The sequence below is a fragment of the Triticum urartu genome, chromosome 4 (genome assembly GCF_003073215.2).
Source record: "Triticum urartu cultivar G1812 chromosome 4, Tu2.1, whole genome shotgun sequence".
Taxonomy (NCBI): Eukaryota; Viridiplantae; Streptophyta; class Magnoliopsida; order Poales; family Poaceae; genus Triticum; species Triticum urartu.
Window position 1 is genome coordinate 123,276,763 of NC_053025.1, and position 21,234 is coordinate 123,297,996.

A 21,234-nucleotide genomic window follows, 5' to 3' on the forward strand; every position below is an offset into this window, starting at 1 on the left:
TATCCATATCCGAATCCCTCCTAGACGAAAGTCCAAAATTCAGTCTGAATTGGGCGGTGGTGGCGCCCTGCGCGTCGTAACCTCCACGGAGGCGCCGTCTTGGGAGGCTCAGATGGTTGGGCGAGAGATGCTATGGGTGGTGGGCGCCGCATGGCCCCAGCAGCAGTGACGATGTGAGCTCCGGGGGAAACCCTAGATTTGGGACTACCGAATCGGACAATGATGGCAACTTCGATGCCGTTGTCCCTCCTGGGGGCATCATTTTGGAGCACGCGCTGCCTGGAAGGGACAAGAGGAGGAGCGGTGTTACATCTACCACGAGGCCGACGACGGATCCTGGCGGCATGGCGCTGCGGAGGTTCGGCGATGGGCGCGTTTGGAGATGGACTTGCGCAGGAGGAGGAAGCTGTCTGGCGTCATGGTGGCGTTGATGGCAGAGAGGCCTGGCAAGGTCGGTGCAACCGTTTTGCTCTGAGTTTGGACCGAGGGATGATGGAGGTGATAGCCCTGGCAACCTGCGGTGCTCATTGGGAGTGTGCCTGACCGGTGTGGGTCCCAATCCAGGTAGTGGCTTGGAGGGGACACCCGACTTTAGATGTTAGGCTTTAGTGCGATGTCTGTTTGGTATTAGGCCCGAACATTTGTCACGTCTTCATCAAGAGGATAGGAGTAGCAATCGTGTTGCCAAGATGATGGCTTCAGGCTTATTGATGTATCACCTTACGTGGTCTTTGTGAATTAATTAATAATATGGCTGCATGCATTGTCCAGATGCAGAGGCCGGGGTACATCCTCCTTTTCTAAAAAAACATGTAATTATGCATTCTCTTATCCTACTTATATTCTGTTTATACATATATTCTTTTTTAGTTCTCTTTAATATTAAATATTCATCTTCCATACAAACAAATCTTAATAACATATAGTATGTTGCAACTAATTCCCAATTCCCGCAGCAACGGGCGGGTATCATCTAGTTCGAAGAAATTCTTCCTCTGTTGCCCGTTTTGCCCAAACACCATCGTCTCCGCTCTTCTCCGACGAGGTACACATTCCGTTTCCCCTCTGCTCCGCTCCCCCACCTACCCTGCCCAGCAGCGCCAGCGACGGCAAACCCACCGATGGACGCAACCGAGCGCCGCCTCCGCGCCGTCTCCGCCCACCTCCAGCCCCAAGCAACCGCCGCCCGCCGCACCTCCGATAGCCTCGCCCCCAATCCCACCGCAGGAGAGTACGCCCACGGTACGCACGCATCCCAGGCCCTCTCTCTTTCCTCCCCTGCCCGCCGTTGACTCGCTGGGCGGCACTGCCGTACTAGTACCGCCAAGAGAGCGAGCGACAGGGATTTTTTTCCATTTGTTTCAAATATAGCTTACCGGTCGTCAGAAACTTACCGCAAATAGTTTCTCCAGTGCTTGGCTACAGCGCTGTCCTCCCCGAGAAGTTGCAGACTGGAAAATGGAACGTGTACCGGTAGGTTCTTGAGGCAGTATAATGTTATGCTGCGTTTTGCCTATGTCGTGACTCATAATTGCGCTTCTGATCTTTGGCAGATCTGCACATTCAGGAACTATAATGTTATTATGTTGCATTTCTGCCTATTTCGTGACTCATAACTGCGCTTCTAATCTTCTGCAGATCTGCACATTCACCTATAACGCTGATAGATAGATTTTCAGACTACCCAGACATTGGGACGTTGCACGATAACTTTGTGTAAGCATACTCACCTTAATTTCTCTCCTGACAAAATACTTCAGTCATAATAAGATCAATAAGATCTATTAAGCCTTTTGTCCCAAACAAGTTGGGGTAGGCTAGATATGAAACCCTTTCACGAGGACTTCCCGGGAGGTCACCCATCCTAGTACTACTCTCGCCCAAATGGGTTTCATACCCAATGGACTGGCTAGTTTTTACGTTGGCTCTCCAAGCCTATCACAACCCTTAGATATGAAACCCTTTCACGAGGACTTCCCAGGAGGTCACCCATCCTAGTACTATTCTCGCTCAAATGGGTTTCATACCCATGGGATTGGCTAGTTTTTACGTTGGCTCACCAAGCCTATCACAACCCTCCTCCTTTACCCGGGCTTGGGACCGGCTATGCCTAGAAGACATAGGCGGCGTTGACAAAATACTTCAGTTATTTATCAAAAATAAAATAAATATGAATGGTAGCTAGGAGAAACTAGCCAACTGGCTAAATAAAGCAGGAGTGAGGATACGATCCCAGGCTGGCCTGCCCATGGTGCTAGCCGGTAGAACCCTTGGTGTTAATCACTTCAGTTTTTTATCACTGTAGTTCTTTTCTTTGTTTTTGAGAGAATATGTTCTCGTGCATTTCATTAAGTTAGAAAAAAGAGTCTTATGACAGCACAGGGCGACCTAGAGCTCACAGAAAGCGATACAATCCGGAAGTGCCATTGAAGTTATTCTAATGCGCTTGTTTCTATTGAGTAGCAAATCCATGGGTTTGGCACAAACTAATGCAATTTTTTTTTGCGGTGAAAAAGGGAGCTTAATTTAGTTACTGATAGGATTACAATCGGTAGCCAGAAAGCTAATCAGAGCATCAGGGGCGTCCGACAACCACAACCTAATGCAAGTTGGGACTCTCTTTTTCTTGGTTTCTTAGTTTTGCTGCCAGAGGAAACTTGCCGCTAATCAAGAGCTGCTAAATAACTTGAATATAATACAGAAGCTTTTGTCTGAAGATTTTGTTTAAAACTGGCAAAATGAGTTGGTGCAGCCTAAGTTGGTGATAAGAAAATTAAATGCTCAATGATATGATATTCATAGTCTTACTTGTTTTTGAAAACCTTGGGCTGATGGGATGTTTGGCTAAAGTGACCCTCAGTATGGACTATCAGTGTGCCATGCAAAAAGTTTCTAGCTATTCCTAATGTGTCTATATGGTTGTATTTCATATTATTCCAATCGCAGTACCTTAACAATCTCTCATGTATAGTGTCCTTGCTATCTTTAATTGGACAGAAATGCAGTTGAGACTTTCAGAGACTGTAGATACCTAGGTACAAGGGTCCATGCAGATGGAACAATTGGAGAGTAAGGGTCAATTATCTGATGCATGCCTTAAATTTACCTTTTGTAGTGTTGCTTATCTTATCCTAGCTCTTGAGCGAGAAATAACATTACAGCTACAAATGGATGACTTATGGAGAAGCTGGCACAAGCAGGACTGCAATAGGTTCTGGTCTTATTTGTCATGGAATACCTAAAGTGAGCCATCAGTGTCTGAAAAAGGCACTTATCCTTTTCTTTCTGTTCAGATAAAGCTGTAGATGTTGATGTCTTGAAATAGCACTTGAATTGCCCTATAGGGAATTTGTTTCAACTTACCTTCGAGTATTCTTTTGATCTGAATCAGGGCGCACGTGTTGGTCTGTATTTTATAAACAGACCTGAGTGGACCATAGTTGACAATGCTTGTTCTGCGTATTCATATGTTTCTGTGCCACTATATGATACTCTTGGTATGTCCACAGCACAGAACGATCATTGTTCTCCCTTTAATCATATTAGAGACTGATTTTGTTTTTCTTACTGTCTACAGGTCCAGATGCAGTTCAGTTCATTGTGAATCATGCATCAGTAGAGGCTATCTTCTGTGTTCCTCAAACACTAAGCACTGTGAGCTTCAATGATTTATCCAAACCTAGACTATTCCTAGTTTGTACAATACATTAAAACATCACTTATAGAAGAGCACTGAATAACCTGTAACCTTACATTGACACACTGGTAGAAAGTGAGCCTAGCCCACTTGGTTGGGGGAGTGGATGTCCAATCCCGCTACATGGATTTAAGTCCTCGTGGATGTGAATTTGGGTTCCTATTTATACTGTAGGGGCATCCCTTACAGCTTTCTTTGTCATGCTGGTCCTAGCTAGGCTTGCAACTGGCAAGCACACTCCTGGTAAATGGAAACTGAGTCTTCCTTTTAGTGTTGATGTTATCCTACTCGGGGCTTTGTTTATATATATCTCATATACTCACTCTCAGGAGTGCTTCATAGTGTCAAAAGCTCGTATAGTTTATGAATGCATATCAAATGCCGTTAGTTCTGGATCATATCTGCATACATGCATCACCGAAGTGTTGGGTACTGGGGTCTGATCTGGCGACAATTTTTGTGTGTGTGCGATGATCTGGCAATAGGTTTGACTTGGTCTTTAATCCTAATTTAATTCTAGTATGTTATATGAGATGCTAAATCATATTATACACATCAGCTTGCATTTAGCTTTGCACTGTATAATGAGATAGGCTCTGATAAGGAAGTACTCAAAAACATATGAATTTAAACTTATTTTGACTTACATTTGTCTGCTCATTTCAGTTGTTAAGCTTTATAACTCAAATGCCTTGTGTGCGCCTTATCGTGGTAAGTGCAGATCATTTACGATTAAGATATGCAATTTGAAAAACCCATGATTGTTAAAAAACCTTCATTCTTAGTCTTTCCTTAATATTTTCTGTTTAGGTAGTTGGTGGAATCGATGAGAATATGCCATCTTCACCTGCAGCTGCTGGAATGGAAATCATAACCTACTCCATGCTACACAGACAGGTGGGCTTTCTGAATAATCATTGAGTTTTCCTGTACAAACCTTGTTGGATCCTTTAACACCATACAGGTCACTTTTCATGAATGTTGCCAGTCAACACAATACCATTTAAACTAGTTGGTAAATCATTGTTTATGTGTATGTGGAGTTGAGAAATATTAATGTTATAGCCATTATTGCCGACATCAATCTGGAACGGGCTTAGTTGGTTTTTGTGGAATCATTTCGCAGATAGGTACAAAACTGACACATCTCGCTGATGCTTATGTTAGAATATGCATTAATTTTTTCCATGAGAAAACGCAAAAGCCTTGCATTTTGATGCATTGACAGAAGAAGAGTTAGTACAAACCCAACAATGGGCAACACCCACATATTACAACACAACACCCCAGCCGCTAGACTCCGTCGCTACCGGTAGCAGGGCGGCCAGCCCCTTTCCACCCCCCAACACCCCTTGCCTGTCTTCCGACTTGGTCACTCAAACAGGCGAGCCTGTCACGCCGTTCCCTGCTAACTGAAGAAATACAAGTGTTCTCCCCTGGCTCTCCTGCGAAGTTACCGGTTCGCCAAGGCTGATTGCTATCGATCGTCCCTTTGTAATCTAACGGCCACAAGGCCTTCTTCAGTCACTGTTTGCTTTCCAGAGCGGCATGTGCTCTGTCTCTACTTTCTTCCTCGCTCTGCTTCTGTAATGGCTATAAAGCCGCTAGTCGCTCCTCATTTTGGACCAGGATTATTGTATCGGGCTTTGCCCTAAAGCCGCCTGTGGCGTGCTACCTTACTTTCCCCTTCCTTGAGCAATACAAACCCTAAATTGCCGGCCAATTTCGTCTGGATTTCTTGGTGAGATAGTGTTAAATTGAGCCGATCATCGTCAGGTTCCTGACAATTGGTATCGTGAGCCAGTCCCTTCTCGGCGGTGGCGTGATTCTGACAGCTTAGAGGTTGGGCGACCGTAAAATCCCTCAAAGAGCTAAGATCTGGGCGGCGGCGAGCGCGTGGTGGCGGCCGGAGAGGCAAAAGTTCGGGTGCAGTCAAGAACTCAACCTGGTTGCCAGCGAGTAATTCGCGGTGGTAAAACCCCAGGCCCTGAGATCTTACCATGCATCACCGGCGGCGGGCGTAGGCGGCGGTGTAGGCGGCGGTAGACTGCGGTACCTGCGGGGTCCTTCCCGAAAAATCCCTCCCGTCCCAACCCTTGCTCTGTAGAAAGGGGCTCGTTTCCTTCTGCAACCATGGCCATCGATGAATCTGCAACTTCGGCTGACATCCAGTTGGATGCGCTCGAACTGGATATAAAGACGCTGCAGCGCGAGCAAGAGGAGGACCGAAAGGAGTTCAGAGAATTTCAAGGTATGGTCAACAGGAACTTTGCCACTATGCAGAAGAATTTCGACAAGATCCAGGAAAATTTCAGGCGTCTCCTCTTAGAGCCTGAACCTGAAGAAGTGACGGATGAGCACTCTGCCCAGGCAAGTGCACAGAAGGACGCCCCAAACAAGTCACCTGTTATTCCGGCTGGGCGCCCCAAGCAGTACCAGCCAACTCCCCCGTCAGTAACTATGCCAGATAAAAATGTTCCTTCAGCAGTTGGGACAGCAACATTAAGGGAAATTAATGGCAAGGAACTGAACCTTGATGGCACGGCCAAAGCTCCCTACAGACACCCCAATTTTGGCCAGCAAAGAGCAGAGCAAGCAACTGTTGTAGGGCAAGGAAATCGTCAAGCGCCAGCGAATGTGGAAGTCATTGCAGATGAGGATGAACTGGAAGCTAACTTTCAAAGGTCCAGACCTAATACACCGGTGGATGGACGAAGAAATGTGCTCACTGTCAAACCAGCAAAACTGAACTTATCTGAATTTACAGGAGAAGACCCAGACTCCTGGATTCAGAACTTGGACCAATATTTTGCTGCAGCAAGGACGCCCATTGAGCACAGAACTGAATTGGCTGTATCCTACTTGAAAGGGCCTGCTGTGCAATGGTGGAGAGGCACAGGATATGCCCCTAGCAATGTACCTTGGCATAAATTCTGCTCTTACCTGTCTGACAGATTTGCAGTGGATTCTGTATGTGAGGTTGTAGGCTCTTTTCATGCCATACAACAGACATCTACTGTGGCTGCATATGTGCAAGACTTTGAGAGACTAATGAACATAATGAGAAGAGAAAACCCAGCTATCCCTGATGATTATTATGTCACTAGCTTCATGTATGGCCTAAACCCCTACATCAGAGGGCATGTGGAGTGTTTTAAACCCAAGGATATGCAGACAGCAGTGTGGTATGCTAGACGTATGGAAAAAGCACAATCTGCCCCTACTGTCAGAGCTTATGTTCCCCAACCCAAAAGGCAGGTCCTTTTTGACACTCCTAAACAACCAGTCCCTCAGAACACACTCAACAGAAATGTAGTGATCCAACAAGCAAAGCAGAACCAGGTCTGCTACAAATGCAGGGAGCCTTGGGTACCAGGACATAGACAAGTTTGTAAGATGAGTCAAAAGGCTCAAATCCAAGCATTGCAAGCCCAGGAAATGGACCAATCTGAAACCATATTTGTCACTGACTTTGAAGACCCAGAGCTGGAACAAGTAGAAGCACCTCCAGGAGAAACAATATTGCAGGTGTCTATGCATGCTGCTATGGGCATTGGAGCTGTTAAAAACACTTTCATCCTTACAGTTAAGGTTGGTACAGCCACTGCAACAGCCCTGGTAGACAGTGGCAGCACTTCAACTTTTGTATCCCCCGAGATGGCAGCAAAGTTACCCACCCCAACAGTGTCCACACCTAAAATCAAAGTACTTGTGGCCAGTGGAGGAGTGTTGTGGAGTGAATTTACAAACTACAACTGCCCTTATACCATACAAGGCCACCAGTTTACAGACACTTTCAGAGTTCTGGAACTTAAAGGTTATGACATGATCTTGGGGGTCGATTGGCTCAAAAAGTATAGTCCTATACAAATGGATTTCATCTTAATGGAGATGAGTGTCACAACACCACAGAAGACACAAGTGACCTTTGTAGATGAGACTATACCATGGGAACAACCGCCTGAAACTATAGACACTGCTGACAAGCTTATGGAGCAGGCTGTATGTGGGTTCTTCTTATTTACTACTGCCTGTTCAGAATTCTTCGCAGCAAGTCAACAAGTGCCCCCCGAGCTCCAACCAGTTCTCCTAGAATACGAGAAAGTCTTCTCCACACCTACTGGATTACCTCCTAGCAGGCCTTGCGACCATAGAATTCCATTGGTGGAAGGGGCAAAGGTTGTAAACCAGAGGCCCTACCGAGTTCCCCACCATCAGAAAGAAGCATTGGAGAAAATCATCTTGGACCTACTAAAGGCTGGCCTCATCAGGCCTAGTACCAGCCCCTTTTCCTCTCCTGTGCTCTTAGTGAAAAAGAAGGACGGCACATGGAGGTTATGCATTGACTACAGAAAACTCAATGCCGTAACAGTCAAAAACAAATACCCAATCCCCATCATTGAAGACTTGCTGGATCAACTAAAGGGAGCTCAGATCTTCTCCAAGATTGACCTAAGAAGTGGCTACCACCAAATAAGAATGGCAGAAGAGGATATCTACAAAACGGCATTTTCCACGCTGCAAGGGCACTTTGAGTTCCTGGTTCTATCCTTTGGCCTCACTAATGGCCCTCCCACATTTCAGGCCCTCATGAACTTCCTATTTGGTCCCTTCAGCTTTGTGGTAGTTTTCTTTGACGACATCCTAGTGTTCAGCCACTCCCTAGAGGAACACAAGGTACATTTGTCCAAAGTATTTGCCATACTCCAGGAAAACCAGCTGTATGCCAAGCTAGACAAGTGCTCCTTTGGTCAATCTGAAGTGGAATATCTGGGCCATGTTATTAGCAAGGATGGAGTGGCCACCGACCCTGCAAAAATCAAGGCAATTCAAGAATGGCCAGCACCAACAAATGTCACTGAGCTAAGAAGTTTCCTTGGGCTGAGTGGATACTATCGAAGATTTATCCAGGGTTATGGCATCATTTGCAGACCCCTGTTTGACTGCCTAAAGAGGGATGCATTTTCCTGGCAAGCACAACAAGAACAAGCTTTCACCACCCTGAAGGACAAGCTAACTAATGCACCTGTCCTAGCCCTGCCAGATTTCACTCAACCTTTCATTCTGGAAGCAGATGCTTGTGGATACAGATTGGGAGCAGTCTTGATGCAAGAAGGAAGGCCTATCTCATATTTCAGCAAATCTATTGGACCTAAAGCAGCAGCTATGTCCACATATGACAAGGAGGCCCTCGCAATTATTGAAGCAGTGAAGAAATGGAAACACTACTTCCTGGCCACTTCCTTGTGATTAGAACTGATCAACAAAGCCTCAAGTACATTCAAGAGCAAAAGCTAACAGAGGGCATACAACATAAGTTACTTGTCAAACTATTGGGATACAACTTCAGAGTGGAGTACAAGAAGGGGAAGGAAAATAGAGCTGCTGATGCCTTGTCCAGAGTTAAGTACATGGTGTCCATGCTGACTGTCAGTACCAACACTCCTACCTGGATACAGGAAGTAGTTAAGAGCTACAAGTCTGATGCAAAAGTGCAGGAGTTAATAGCTGAGTGCTGTTAGCAAAGATAGCTCAAATGCATACTCTTACAAGAATGGCATCTTTAGATTCCATAACAAAGTGGTGGTGGGCACAGCTACTGCTCTCAGACAAGACATACTAAAAACATTCCATGCTTCTGAGCTAGGTGGCCACTCTGGGGAAAGGGCAACCTACCAGAGAGTCAAGCTCATCTTCCACTGGCAGGGCCTCAAGCAAGATGTCATCAGCTTTGTAAAAGCATGCCCAGTCTGCCAGCTCAACAAGGCAGAACATTGTCCTTATCCTGGTCTATTAGACCCATTGCCAGTCCCTGATTTTGCATGGGCACACAGTAGTATGGATTTTGTGGAGGGTTTGCCCCTGTCTGAGAACAAAGACTTGATCCTAGTGGTTGTGGATAGATTCACCAAGTATTCACATTTTATAGCAATGAAACACCCCATCACAGTCCAATCAGTGGCAAGGGCTTTCTCTGATACCGTTTTCAAGTTACATGGCATGCCCCTAGTCATTGTAACTGACAGAGACATGATATTCACTAGTCACTTGTGGCAACAATTGTTCAAATCCCTCAAGATCAAACTCCACATGAGCACAAGCTACCATCCACAGTCTGATGGCCAAACGGAACGAGTAAACCAGTGTTTGAAGAACTATCTCAGATGCATGTGTTTTCAGCAGCCAAAGAAGTGGCATGGATGGCTATCTCTGGCTGAGTGGTGGTACAATACTAGTTTCCACACAGCATTACAAATGACACCATTCCAGGCCTTATATGGATTCCCTCCCCCAATGATTGCAGAATCTGCCCTACCAGACACCATATGTGAGGACAATGACAATCTCCTTCAGAACAGAGAGGTAGCTCTAGAGATAATCAAGCAAAACCTCCTCAAAGCTCAAGCTCGGATGAAGCACTATGCTGACAAGAAAAGAAAGGAAAGGGAGTTCTCTGAAGGGGACATGGTCTACCTCAAGTTACAGCCTTACAGGCATACATCCCTGAGTTTGCACAGGCATCTGAAACTGCACTCCAAGTACTACGGTCCATTCAGAATTCTTCAGAAGATCGGCAAGGTTGCCTACAAACTGTTGCTGCCAGAAGGTAGTCAACTACATGACACCTCCATGTGAGCCAACTCAAGAAACACATTGGTCCACAAGTGGTTCCGTCCAAGCACTTACCATTGGTGGGATCAGATGGCATGATCAGAATGGAGCCGGAGGCAATTCTGGACAGGAAGCTGATACCCAGACCACAGGGCAACATTAGCATACCCGTGGTCCGATGGCTGGTCAAATGGGTTAACCTACCAGTTGAAGCTGCCACCTGGGAAGACTCTGCGTTCATTCAAAAGGTGTTTCCATCGTTTCAAGCTTGAGGACAAGCTCAGTCTTAATAGGGGGGAATTGTCACGCCGTTCCCTGCTAACTGAAGAAATACAAGTGTTCTCCCCTGTTCTCCCCTGGCTCTCCTGCGAAGTTACCGGTTCGCCAAGGCTGATTGCTATCGATCGTCCCTTTGTAATCTAACGGCCACAAGGCCTTCTTCAGTCACTGTTTGCTTTCCAGAGCGGCATGTGCTCTGTCTCTACTTTCTTCCTCGCTCTGCTTCTGTAATGGCTATAAAGCCGCTAGTCGCTCCTCATTTTGGACCAGGATTATTGTATCGGGCTTTGCCCTAAAGCCGCCTGTGGCGTGCTACCTTACTTTCCCCTTCCTTGAGCAATACAAACCCTAAATTGCCGGCCAATTTCGTCTGGATTTCTTGGTGAGATAGTGTTAAATTGAGCCGATCATCGTCAGGTTCCTGACAGAGCCAAGCTTGGCTGGGCGCCGTTGAAGATGTTTGTGTTCCAATGCTTCCAGATGCACCAGGCCACCAGCACTATAACAGAGGCAGTGCCCTTCCGGGCTGGGGTGGGGACTGAGCGATAGCTTTGCACTTAGGTTGCCGTTATACATTTCAGATTTTTGACTAGTACCTTATTAAGCCTTGCAGTCAGCACATGATATGAGGTACGGTATTGGGCTCAAGCAGAATGTGCAACTTATATCCTGACTAATCTTGCATGACATAATATGTAAGTGTGCTCAAATACATTGACTCTTTACTTCCATTGTAATACATGTGACCAAATGAGTGTATACTGCAATCTTGCATGACTACGAAGGGTGGTGGGTCTGTATATTAATTCCGTTCTGGACAAAGTTGTTCATAAGTTGCAACTGTACATACACATTAACATTCACCGATTGTATTTGTTCATGCTTGAGCTTAACATGTTAACTTCATTTAATATGATTTGAAATGCAAAACCTATGTGTAACCACCATCCATACTTTATTTGCTTTGATTTTGAATAAAGGATATCACCACTTTTAGCTTTATGCTCATCCCTATTACTGGTCCCCCTTTTTATTTATTTATTGACTTCTTTTTATTTTTTTAACTCAGGGACATATGAGTCCCCAACCCTTTCGGCCTCCAAAACCTGAAGATGTTGCCACTATCTGCTACACTAGTGGCACTACTGGCACACCAAAAGTAAAACATTCATTCCTATGATGATTTGTTTGCTCCATTAGTCGGATTCTTGTACCCTAATTTTTCAGATATTTAAAGTTGGAGGCCAATCTTTTTTCTCAGGGAGCTGTTCTTTCTCATGCGAATTTCATTGCAAATGTAGCAGGCCAGGACTTGGGCGTTAAGTTTTACCCCTCGGACGTGTGAGATCTTAAATTTAACTTATAATTGTTGTTTTCCTGTGCAGTTTTCAGTTTATATCTGTTCACATTATTGACAACACCACTCGCCATTCTCCCCAGGTACATCTCATATCTACCTTTGGCACACATCTACGAGAGAACTAACCAAATATGGCTCGTTCATCGCGGTGCTGCCGTTGGGTTCTACCAAGGGGTATGTAGATCTGGACTATTTAGGACAATGTGTTTACGAATGGCTTTGTATTATCATTCAAATAACTGCGTGTAGAACAATTTTGATAAGCATCCAATATTAAGTGATAATCAGTTCTTCTATAAGTTATTGCCAGACTTAAGTTGGAAGTGGATTATCAAATTCGTTGGTTCACATTTTAGTTGTTTCTAGTGTAAATAGTTCTACCAAACTTGTTGGTCATTTATTGTTTAACTAAAGACCATTAATGTCTCCTTTGGAGGATTGTTCGTGTTCCAAGATAATAATTGTAGTGTGTATACATTGTATGTTGGCTTCTTTTCATCTTTTTGATGAGTATTTTTCATTCATTCCAGGATAATTTGAAGCTGATGGATGATCTTAATACTCTGAAACCAACAGTATTTGCGAGTGTTCCCCGGTTATATAACAAAATTTATGCTGCGTAAATATCACTAAACCAGTATTTTTTTTATATTTTTCCTCTTTGGTATCATATGTGATAGTACCCGCCCATATGTTTGGCTTATTTATGCAGAATTACAAATGCTGTGAAGGAGTCTGGTGGGTTGAAAGAACGATTATTTCATGCTGCATATAATGCTAAGAGGCAAGCTATTATTAATGGTAAGGAATTGGTTAAAGATTCTTTTGTTCCGTCACATATATAAGTAAAAAGCTTAAATATGCCCACTTCAGTCATCCATTATTAGTTTGGACTTAAGAGATCATTAGGGTCAAGTCACACTTTAGTCATCAACTTAGGATTTCCCTTTTCTCTCTATCCAAATTGATTTCCAGAGGGCATATTTATAATGATTGAGTTATGGAGAGGCCTTGGAGACATAGCAATAGTATGGCTAACTAAGCTTTGCAACCTCATTTTTGGTCAAATAAGATGCCCGAAGAATGGAGGCGGAGTATATTTGTACCAATTTTCAAGAACAAGGGGAATATTCAAAGTTGTACTGACTACCGTGGAATTAAGATGATAAGCCATACAATAATGACAAGCGTGACTAAAAATCAGTTTGTTTCATGCCTGGGAGGTCGATTATGGAGGCCATTTTCTTGGTACGACAACTTATGGAGAGATAAGATACCGCGGAATGTCATTTGGTGGGCCTTGGAGAAACACAAAGTCCCAACAAAGTACATTACCCTCATCAAGGACATGTACGATGATGTTGTGACTGTTATGATGCAACTTATCTCTATTAACTTGAGGTGCAAGGAAAGTAAACATAGTCTAATAAGGACTCCTAGATCCATACTAATTCTTCCTAAGCCCCCCCCCCCTCTCAAATGCAAAGCGTATGCAATAGCATTGCATTTGAAGAAGTGTAACACTAGAAAAAAAATGATAATCCAAATCCGCGTCTTGAAAGTGTCGTCGTAGCATGAAGAGTCGTCAAAACCTATCGAGTCAAGACGAAAGGGTAACGAAGAGATGGCACATCAGAGGTATAAAGCATTGCATAAAAAATCATAGCCCACAACAACCGACGGCGAAAGAAGCTCGGCGGCTAAGGCACAATGGGCATAGATCGACAATGAAGAAAGAGTCCAGAAAATCCTATAAAAACAACAAGGGCAAGTAGGCCACAAAAGTTGTATACAAAGGATCAGGACCAGAGAAAGGCTGACGGACAAAGGTATGGTGGACTTGCATGGCATAAGGAACACAAAATATCAACGGATTTGGTGGATACACCAGAAAACAAAGAGAACTAGAAAGAAAAAACACACACGAGACGTAGATGCAGGAGCCATCGTGTTTGCAAAATAAACTGTAGAGAACCTAGTGCAAGTAATACGTCTGCTCACGAGAAGGACCAATGGTAATTAAGAAAACAGCAAACAGCAAACAGAGATGCACGAGTGCTACATGGTTTAGCAGCAGCCAGCGCAGACAAGCATGAAGCAGCAGCAAGCGTAGCAGGAGATAGCAGCAGCCACGCACACGGGCGTGCGGGAGCAGAACAGCACCCGATGCGGCCAAGGGAGCACGCAGCAGCAAGTAGCGCACGTGCGGAGCAGAGGCAACGGCGGCCAAGAGGAGCACACGCGGGCGGCGGGAGACAGCTGCGTGGGACGCACTCGGAGGCGGAACAGCAACGCAACGGCCGCAGCCTCGATCTGGAAAGGGCGCCTACGAGGGCCACGATCTGGACGTCATGTGTGATGGGATCTGGACCACGGCCTTGGGAGCATGGATCAGGAACCTTCTGGCCTGGGAAACAACCGACGGATCGAAGGCAGCATCCTGGAGAAGGGTGGCACGTCATTGTGCGGGACATGCAGCGCCCCGACGGCCACGCGGAGACAACAGCCTGGATGAGCACCAATGGAGTCGTGGCTGTCCAGCGTGTAGAGGCCCAAGTTGATGCAGAGGAGTTCCACCGGGGTCAAAGGAGACAGCCACACCAGGTCTTGGAGCGGAAGCAGAGGAAATCTTCATCGAGAAGAGGTGGATCTAGAGAGAATTCACCGGATGAGCACAGGAGATGTGCGGATCGTACAGACCGAAAAAAAAATCGATCGAAGAGCAGGGATGGGTTGCGGTGTCCGGAGGAGACCTGAACCTAGGCTCTAATACCATGTTATGATGCAACTTATCTCTATTACATAGCCCATAGGGCATATATATATTACATAAGACTTGAGGTGCAAGGAAAGTAAACATAGTCTAATAAGGACTCCTAGACCAATACTAATTCTTCCTAAGTGTTTAGACAAGTGATGGCTGTTAAGCTTTATGCACTAGCCAATGCAAGGAAAAGTTTGAACTATGGGAGAGGGTCGGACATTACACTCCAACACGTCTATGCTCCTTTGGAGTTATGACATGGGCAGCGGGAGTGGGGGTAGCCGCAATTATTTATTGTGTTTACTGGGTTTTGAACCCTGAACCTCTTGGTTGTAAGTCATGCACCTCACCAGTTCACCCATCAGCTTGAACTAATGGAAAGGGCTAGACAATCCACATATACACTTCAGCACCCCCTCACGTGTGATACAGGAAGTCAACACGTGAATAGACTTAGAGGTATGGTTCAAGAGGCCTATACGTGGACACAAAGGGGGCAACAACAATTTATCGTAATTTGTGAAAGCCAGGACTAGAACTCAAGACCTTGGGCCCTGATACCATGTTAAGCTTCATGCACTAGCCAACGTAACATGAATTGTGAAAGCCAGGACTTGAACTCAAGACCTTAGGCTCTGATACCATGTTAATCTTCATGCACTAGCCACCACAACCAAAGTCTGAACTGATGGAAAGGGTTAGGCAATCCACATATACACTTCAACAATGGCGACACTGACGACTTTTCAATTAAAATAGGACTGCACCAAGGGTCAACTTTGAGTCCTCCTTTTTGCTTTGGTGATGGACGAGGTCACAAGGGATATACAAGGAGATATCCCATGTGGTATGCTCTTTGCGGATGATGTGGTGCTAGTTGACGATAGTCGGACGTGGCTTAGTAGAAAGTTAGAGCTATGGAGACAGACTTTGAAATCAAAAGGTTTTAGGCTTAGTAGAACTAAAACTGAGTACATGAGATGCGGTTTCAGTACTCCTAGGCACGAGGAGGAGGGGTTAGCCTTGATGTGCAAGTGGTACCTTAGAAGGACACCTTTCGATATTTGGGGTCAATGCTGCAGAAGGATGGTATATCGATGAATATGTGAGCCATCAAATCAAAGTTGGATGGATGAAGTGGAGCCAAGCTTCTAGCATCCTCTGTGACAATAGAGTGCCACAAAAGCTAAAAGGCGGGTTCTATAGGACGACGATTCAACCTGTGATCTTGTATTGCGCATAATGTTGTCCAACTAAAAGGCGACTTGTCCAACAATTAGGTATAGCAGAGATGCACATGTTGAGATGGATAGGTGGTCACACAAGTAAGGATCGGGTCCAGAGTGATGATATACGTGATAGTTGGGGTAGCACCGCTTGAAGAGAAGGTTGTCCGGCGTCGTCCGTGATGGTTTGGGCATATACAACACAAGCCTCCAGAAGTGCATGTGCATAGTGGACGGATAAAGCGTGCTGACGATGTTAAGAGAGGTCGGGGTAGACCAAACTTGACATAGGAGGAGTTCGTTAAGAAGGATTTGAAGGACTGGAATATCATCAAAGAACTAGTCATGGATGGGGGTGCGTGGAAGTTAGCTATCCACGTGCTAGAACCATGACTTGGTTTCGAGATCTTATAGGTTTCAACTCTAGCCTACCCCAGCTTGTTTGGGACTGAAAGGCTTTGTTATTCTTGTATATGTATACTGATTACGTGATCGTCAAATATAGCTGGCAAGAGAAACATAAACGGTGCAGTCAGCCATTTGGACACTGATATGCAAATGATCTTCATGTAGGTCACTATTTGTGAAATGAAATAGGGTTATAGGCGCGGGAAACGGAAGCTGGAAGCCTTTATAATGACTTCAGAGTTTCCTATCACAGAGCACGTATTGTTAGTGCACTGAAGCTTGAGCTAGTAATCCTCTTGGGTTAGTTACACTAAAGCATGTAACTCATACACTGAAACTTGAGCTAGTATCTGAATTACCAAGAAGTTTTCATTGTACTGAAAGATGCATTTTAGCATTTACTGAACATCATTTGATTCAATCTTATTTACCACCAATACGTATAATGAATGAATATTTTTACTCTTAATGTCATTAGGACGGAATCCATCCCCAGTGTGGGATAAGCTGGTATTTAACAAAATAAAAGCTAGGCTGGGTGGACGAGTAAGGGTTATGTCTTCAGGTGCTTCTCCATTGTCGCCAGATGTAATGGAATTCCTCAGAATGTAAGCTAACTTCATTTGCCCTCCCTTAGTGTGGCATGATGAAGAACCTGGCTTTATTAATCATAACACTTTCTTTTATAGATGCTTTGGTGGTGATATTCTTGAAGGCTACGGAATGACGGAAACATCTTGTGTCATTACTTTAATGGATGTTGGTGATATATCAATTGGTCATGTTGGATCTCCCAATCCTGCTTGTGGTAAGCTCCATTTTTCAGGCGCGGAATCAGATATGCTTGGCTATAGTTGTGCTTATACAGATGCTAATTGCCCATGAGGCCAACTTAATGCAATAACAGTATACAGAGAAGCCACCCTAAAGTTATGACACACTTGCATGGATTTGATTATTTTGCAATGATGGTCATATTTTGAAAGCTGATGGTTACTACAAAAATAGTTGCATCAAAGAAACTTATACCATATAATCATTATTTTATATTTTGTGTTTGGCATTTGTTTTGGAGTTACTTTTAAGTTCTTCAATTTGTTTGATTCTGCATGCTGATTGGATTGAATTAAATTAGTCTAATTGTTGTGAAAGATATCAAATATTCTTACTCATGTAACAAATGAAGCCGTGTTCCATTTGTTTCGTAATATTTGCACAGCTCACTCACATGCTTTCATAATGTAAACCCTGTTTTCATTTTCAGAGGTTAAACTTGTGGATGTCCCTGAAATGAACTACACATCTGAGGATCAACCATACCCTCGTGGAGAAATATGTGCCCGGGGACCTATAATATTCCAGGGTTACTATAAAGATGAAGTTCAAACGTAACTTGATATCCTACTTCTGTTTACCTTTTGTTAAGTAAGATTCCATAAATGGCTCATATAATTTGTCAAGTGATATACGGATGTGTTTTGTAACATGCAGCAGAGAGGTCATTGATGAGGATGGTTGGTTGCATACTGGGGACATAGGTTTGTGGCTGCCTGGAGGGCGCCTAAAGATTATAGACAGGTAAAACTGAAAGACACTCCATATTTCCATGAGGCTTTTATTTTACTTTGAGTGCTGTATGTATTGCATCTTATCTGTCTGTTGTTTATATACTCTCCGCATGTCTTTCCCCTGGACTCTGTTTAGTCTGGCTTCTCTTCCTAAATTACTATTTTTTATATCTCCGTACCTCAAGGAAAAAGAACATTTTCAAGTTAGCTCAAGGAGAATACATAGCTCCGGAGAAGATCGAGAATGTTTATGCCAAGTGCAAGTTCATTGCCCAGTGCTTTGTATATGGTAATATCATGGTTTTCTATTTGCTGTAACTATTAATGTTGGTCATGCATATTTTGAATATGTTAGTCTGGATGCAGGCGATAGCTTTAATTCTTGCCTAGTTGCCGTTGTTGCAGTTGAGCCAGAGGTGTTGAAGAGTTGGGCTGCATTAGAAGGAATCCAGGTAATATTCGTTGATTGTTGCATACATGCATCACCTTCTCCTAATCTCTTAAGAACACATAATCAGAGTAACCCTAACTAGAAAATACCGATTATTTGGAAGTGTAAACCATCAATTTTTTTTCCTTGTATGTTCGGATTATGTATACTTTTTTCTTTCGTGGGTCCAGATTATGAATACTGAAACAGTGATTTATGTATAATTACGAAAATAGAGATCCTATTTCCAAAACCAGAGCTATAAATGAGACTCTAGATATTTGTGTTGCATGTTTATGCTCTATGTATTATGAGAATACAACAGTTTTTATGATTACCACAGTTTAAATTACTGTGAGCTGTTTGGCAACCACACAAAACTGCAATATTAATACAGCAGTATTCCCTAAACCACGGTATTTTCTCTGCATAAAAAAACAACCCTGGGCCTCTTTTTTTAAAACAGAGCATGTGAAAAGAACGAGCCCATCCTTGGCCGCGGCCGCCGCCCTGTCGTTTGTGGAGGCTGTCTTGTTCACCGGCCATGAACAAATCAAAAAGGTTCCTCCCGCTGCTTCCTCCGATTTTCCCGGAAGTCGTGTCCGTCCAATCCGTTTTTCGCTCTGCATGATGGGCCTGGCCGGGATGACCAAGCCGCTCTCGTCCATGCGCCGCTCCACTTTGCGTGGTGCGCCGCCGGCATAGCCGTGTTGCGGAGTGTCAGGTCGTTGCTCCGCGCCAGTACGTTGTACTAGTTCGATTGCATCCTTGGTGAGTGTAACATGCATCGAGCTTGTCCGTCCGTTCAATTAGTCCGTGGTCGTACTAGTTTGTGCATGCTGGTGCTTTGTGCATGGCTGTTAATCAGCTTGCAACTCTAGCTAGCTAGCAATGCGAGCGTTTGCAACTGCTTCAAACGGCGAGATAGTTAATTTTCGTTGGCGCATATAAGCTCTTGCCAAACAGGTCCACAGTATTCCCAATACTTCAAAATACTTTGTTATATCAAAACTGTGGTTTTCTGTACCTACAGATTAAATTACTGTAGTTTTCAATACTTTGGTTTTTATAATAGTTTGCTATCAAACACAGCCTAATTTGTCCTTGCTAACCTGTAGTATGAGGATTTAAGACAGCTCTGTTCTGATCCTAGAGCAAGAGCTGCTGTGCTGGCTGACATGGATTCTATTGGGAAGTAAGCACAGGTCCCTCTCTTAACTGTTGCTGCACACTCTCCATAACTAACATTCTCTATTCTGGACGTGATCGAATGATTCCTGATGATATTTCTGTACTTATTGTTGTATCAGCTAAGAGGTTTTGAGTTTGTCAAAGCTGTTACTCTTGTTGCTGAACCATTCACACTAGAAAATGGCCTCCTCACCCCAACATTCAAGGTAGGCCCATCAATTCTGTTTAAGTGGATTGAAATGCAGGAATGCTGACACTTCATTTCCATACTTTTGTAGGTCAAAAGACCGCAAGCAAAGGCGTATTTTGCAAAAGAAATCACAGATATGTATGCACAATTGCTTGATGCAGAGTCAGCCAAGCCCAAGTTGTAATTACACAAGTAATGGTCAAAATAAGCAGTCAATCAAGGTAGGAGATTAAGCTTTACAATTGTTCAGTTCATAGCATGAAATAAGTGGATGTCTTGTACTGACGCGGCAAGCAATGTGATGATGATTCTTGAACCTGTTCCTCCCATGTGCAGGAACCAAAACTAATCTTTCCAATCAACAACAGCCTGGGCAAGTGCTTGGTGCAGTTAATTTGATTACCGTGGTCAAGTATAACTGGATGAGCCCAGCATATGCATTTTCTTAACTTCTTTTCCCTTTTTTACAATATACACTCATGTAATCCTGCCGTTGTAAAGATATATAGAATAACATATTGGTGCCCTAATTTTGATCTGCTGTATGTGCAATATATTACAAGAAAAGCCAAGTGTACGCAAAATCAGGAATTAAGCTGCTGTGCGTGGTAGTATATGATAACCACATGACGTCTTGATATTTTTAGTTAGAATAATCCAGAACATGTAACCTATGATAGTGTCAAAAAACGTTTTACATTTTAGGACGGAGGGAGTAAAAGAGAAACTTGAAGTTTAGTGAAAGTACCTTTCTACATCGGAGCTCAAATGCTCTTGGTGTGAACAGTAAAATCAAAAATAGGAAAAAGTTTTAAAAAAATTCTGATTTTTTTGGCATCTTTAACTTGTTGTGCATGCAAAATTTCATCAAGAAATCACATTGATGGAAAGTCGTGAAAAAAAAAACAAAATCAGAGCGCCAAAACGCGTTTGAAAGTAACATTTTGAAAGCATCGATTTTGTTTTTTTACCATGCCTTCCACCAATGTAATTTTGTGATGAAATTTTGTATACACATCAAATATTTCTTAAAGTATGCCAAAAAAATCCAGAATTATTTGCATTTGTTTTCTATTTTTCTTTATTTCACTGTTCACACCAGGAGCATTTTGTGCCTGGTGTAGAAACTTCATATCCGAAGTTTAGGCATTACTCCTATAAACTATGTTGGGAGTACCCGCCTCAGGGGACCCTCGCCGCCTGAGAGTGCCCTTCGCACCATCTGTTTTGTCTGAGCCTCATGCAGTTAGCTCCCTTGCGCGCTCATTGTTGTCCGATCTATGAGGCTGTCATGGACTTGTCTAGTTTTTCTAAAGGGACCATGACGCATGAGCCACAGGTGAGCTCGGGTCCACCTTCCTGCAGGGCTTTGCGTCGCGCACGCTGCGATGTCACACGTGTCGAGCGAGGTTGGGTCTACTTGTCAGCATTGTTGCCCCCTGCCGAGTTATTTCGCTCACGCCAGCTAGGCATGCGCGTGCACCCTGCTTGGCGTGTGATAGTCGGGTG

General features: G+C 44.0%; 1 protein-coding gene across 2 annotated transcripts; it reads left to right on the plus strand.

The window, feature by feature from the left end:
- Window positions 1-956: 956 nt before the first annotated feature.
- On the plus strand, window positions 957-20,320 carry LOC125551038 (long chain acyl-CoA synthetase 6, peroxisomal-like). 2 transcript variants are annotated; one of them, XM_048714189.1, is made up of 24 exons: window positions 957-1,242; window positions 1,413-1,473; window positions 1,639-1,716; window positions 2,998-3,069; window positions 3,162-3,243; window positions 3,392-3,497; window positions 3,578-3,654; window positions 4,364-4,408; window positions 4,508-4,594; window positions 11,658-11,747; window positions 11,850-11,929; window positions 12,029-12,122; window positions 12,479-12,567; window positions 12,661-12,749; window positions 16,825-16,954; window positions 17,036-17,154; window positions 17,611-17,734; window positions 17,838-17,924; window positions 18,100-18,203; window positions 18,281-18,366; window positions 19,463-19,549; window positions 19,655-19,741; window positions 19,814-19,946; window positions 20,062-20,320. In XM_048714189.1, exons 1-21 carry the CDS (start codon window positions 1,122-1,124, stop codon window positions 19,541-19,543), a joined length of 1,902 nt encoding a protein of 633 aa, XP_048570146.1. In that variant the 5' UTR covers window positions 957-1,121; the 3' UTR covers window positions 19,544-19,549; window positions 19,655-19,741; window positions 19,814-19,946; window positions 20,062-20,320. The 2 variants fall into 2 exon arrangements, with proteins under 2 accessions (XP_048570146.1, XP_048570147.1); XM_048714190.1 differs by having other exon boundaries at window positions 18,320-18,366.
- The last annotated feature ends 914 nt before the right edge of the window (window positions 20,321-21,234 follow it).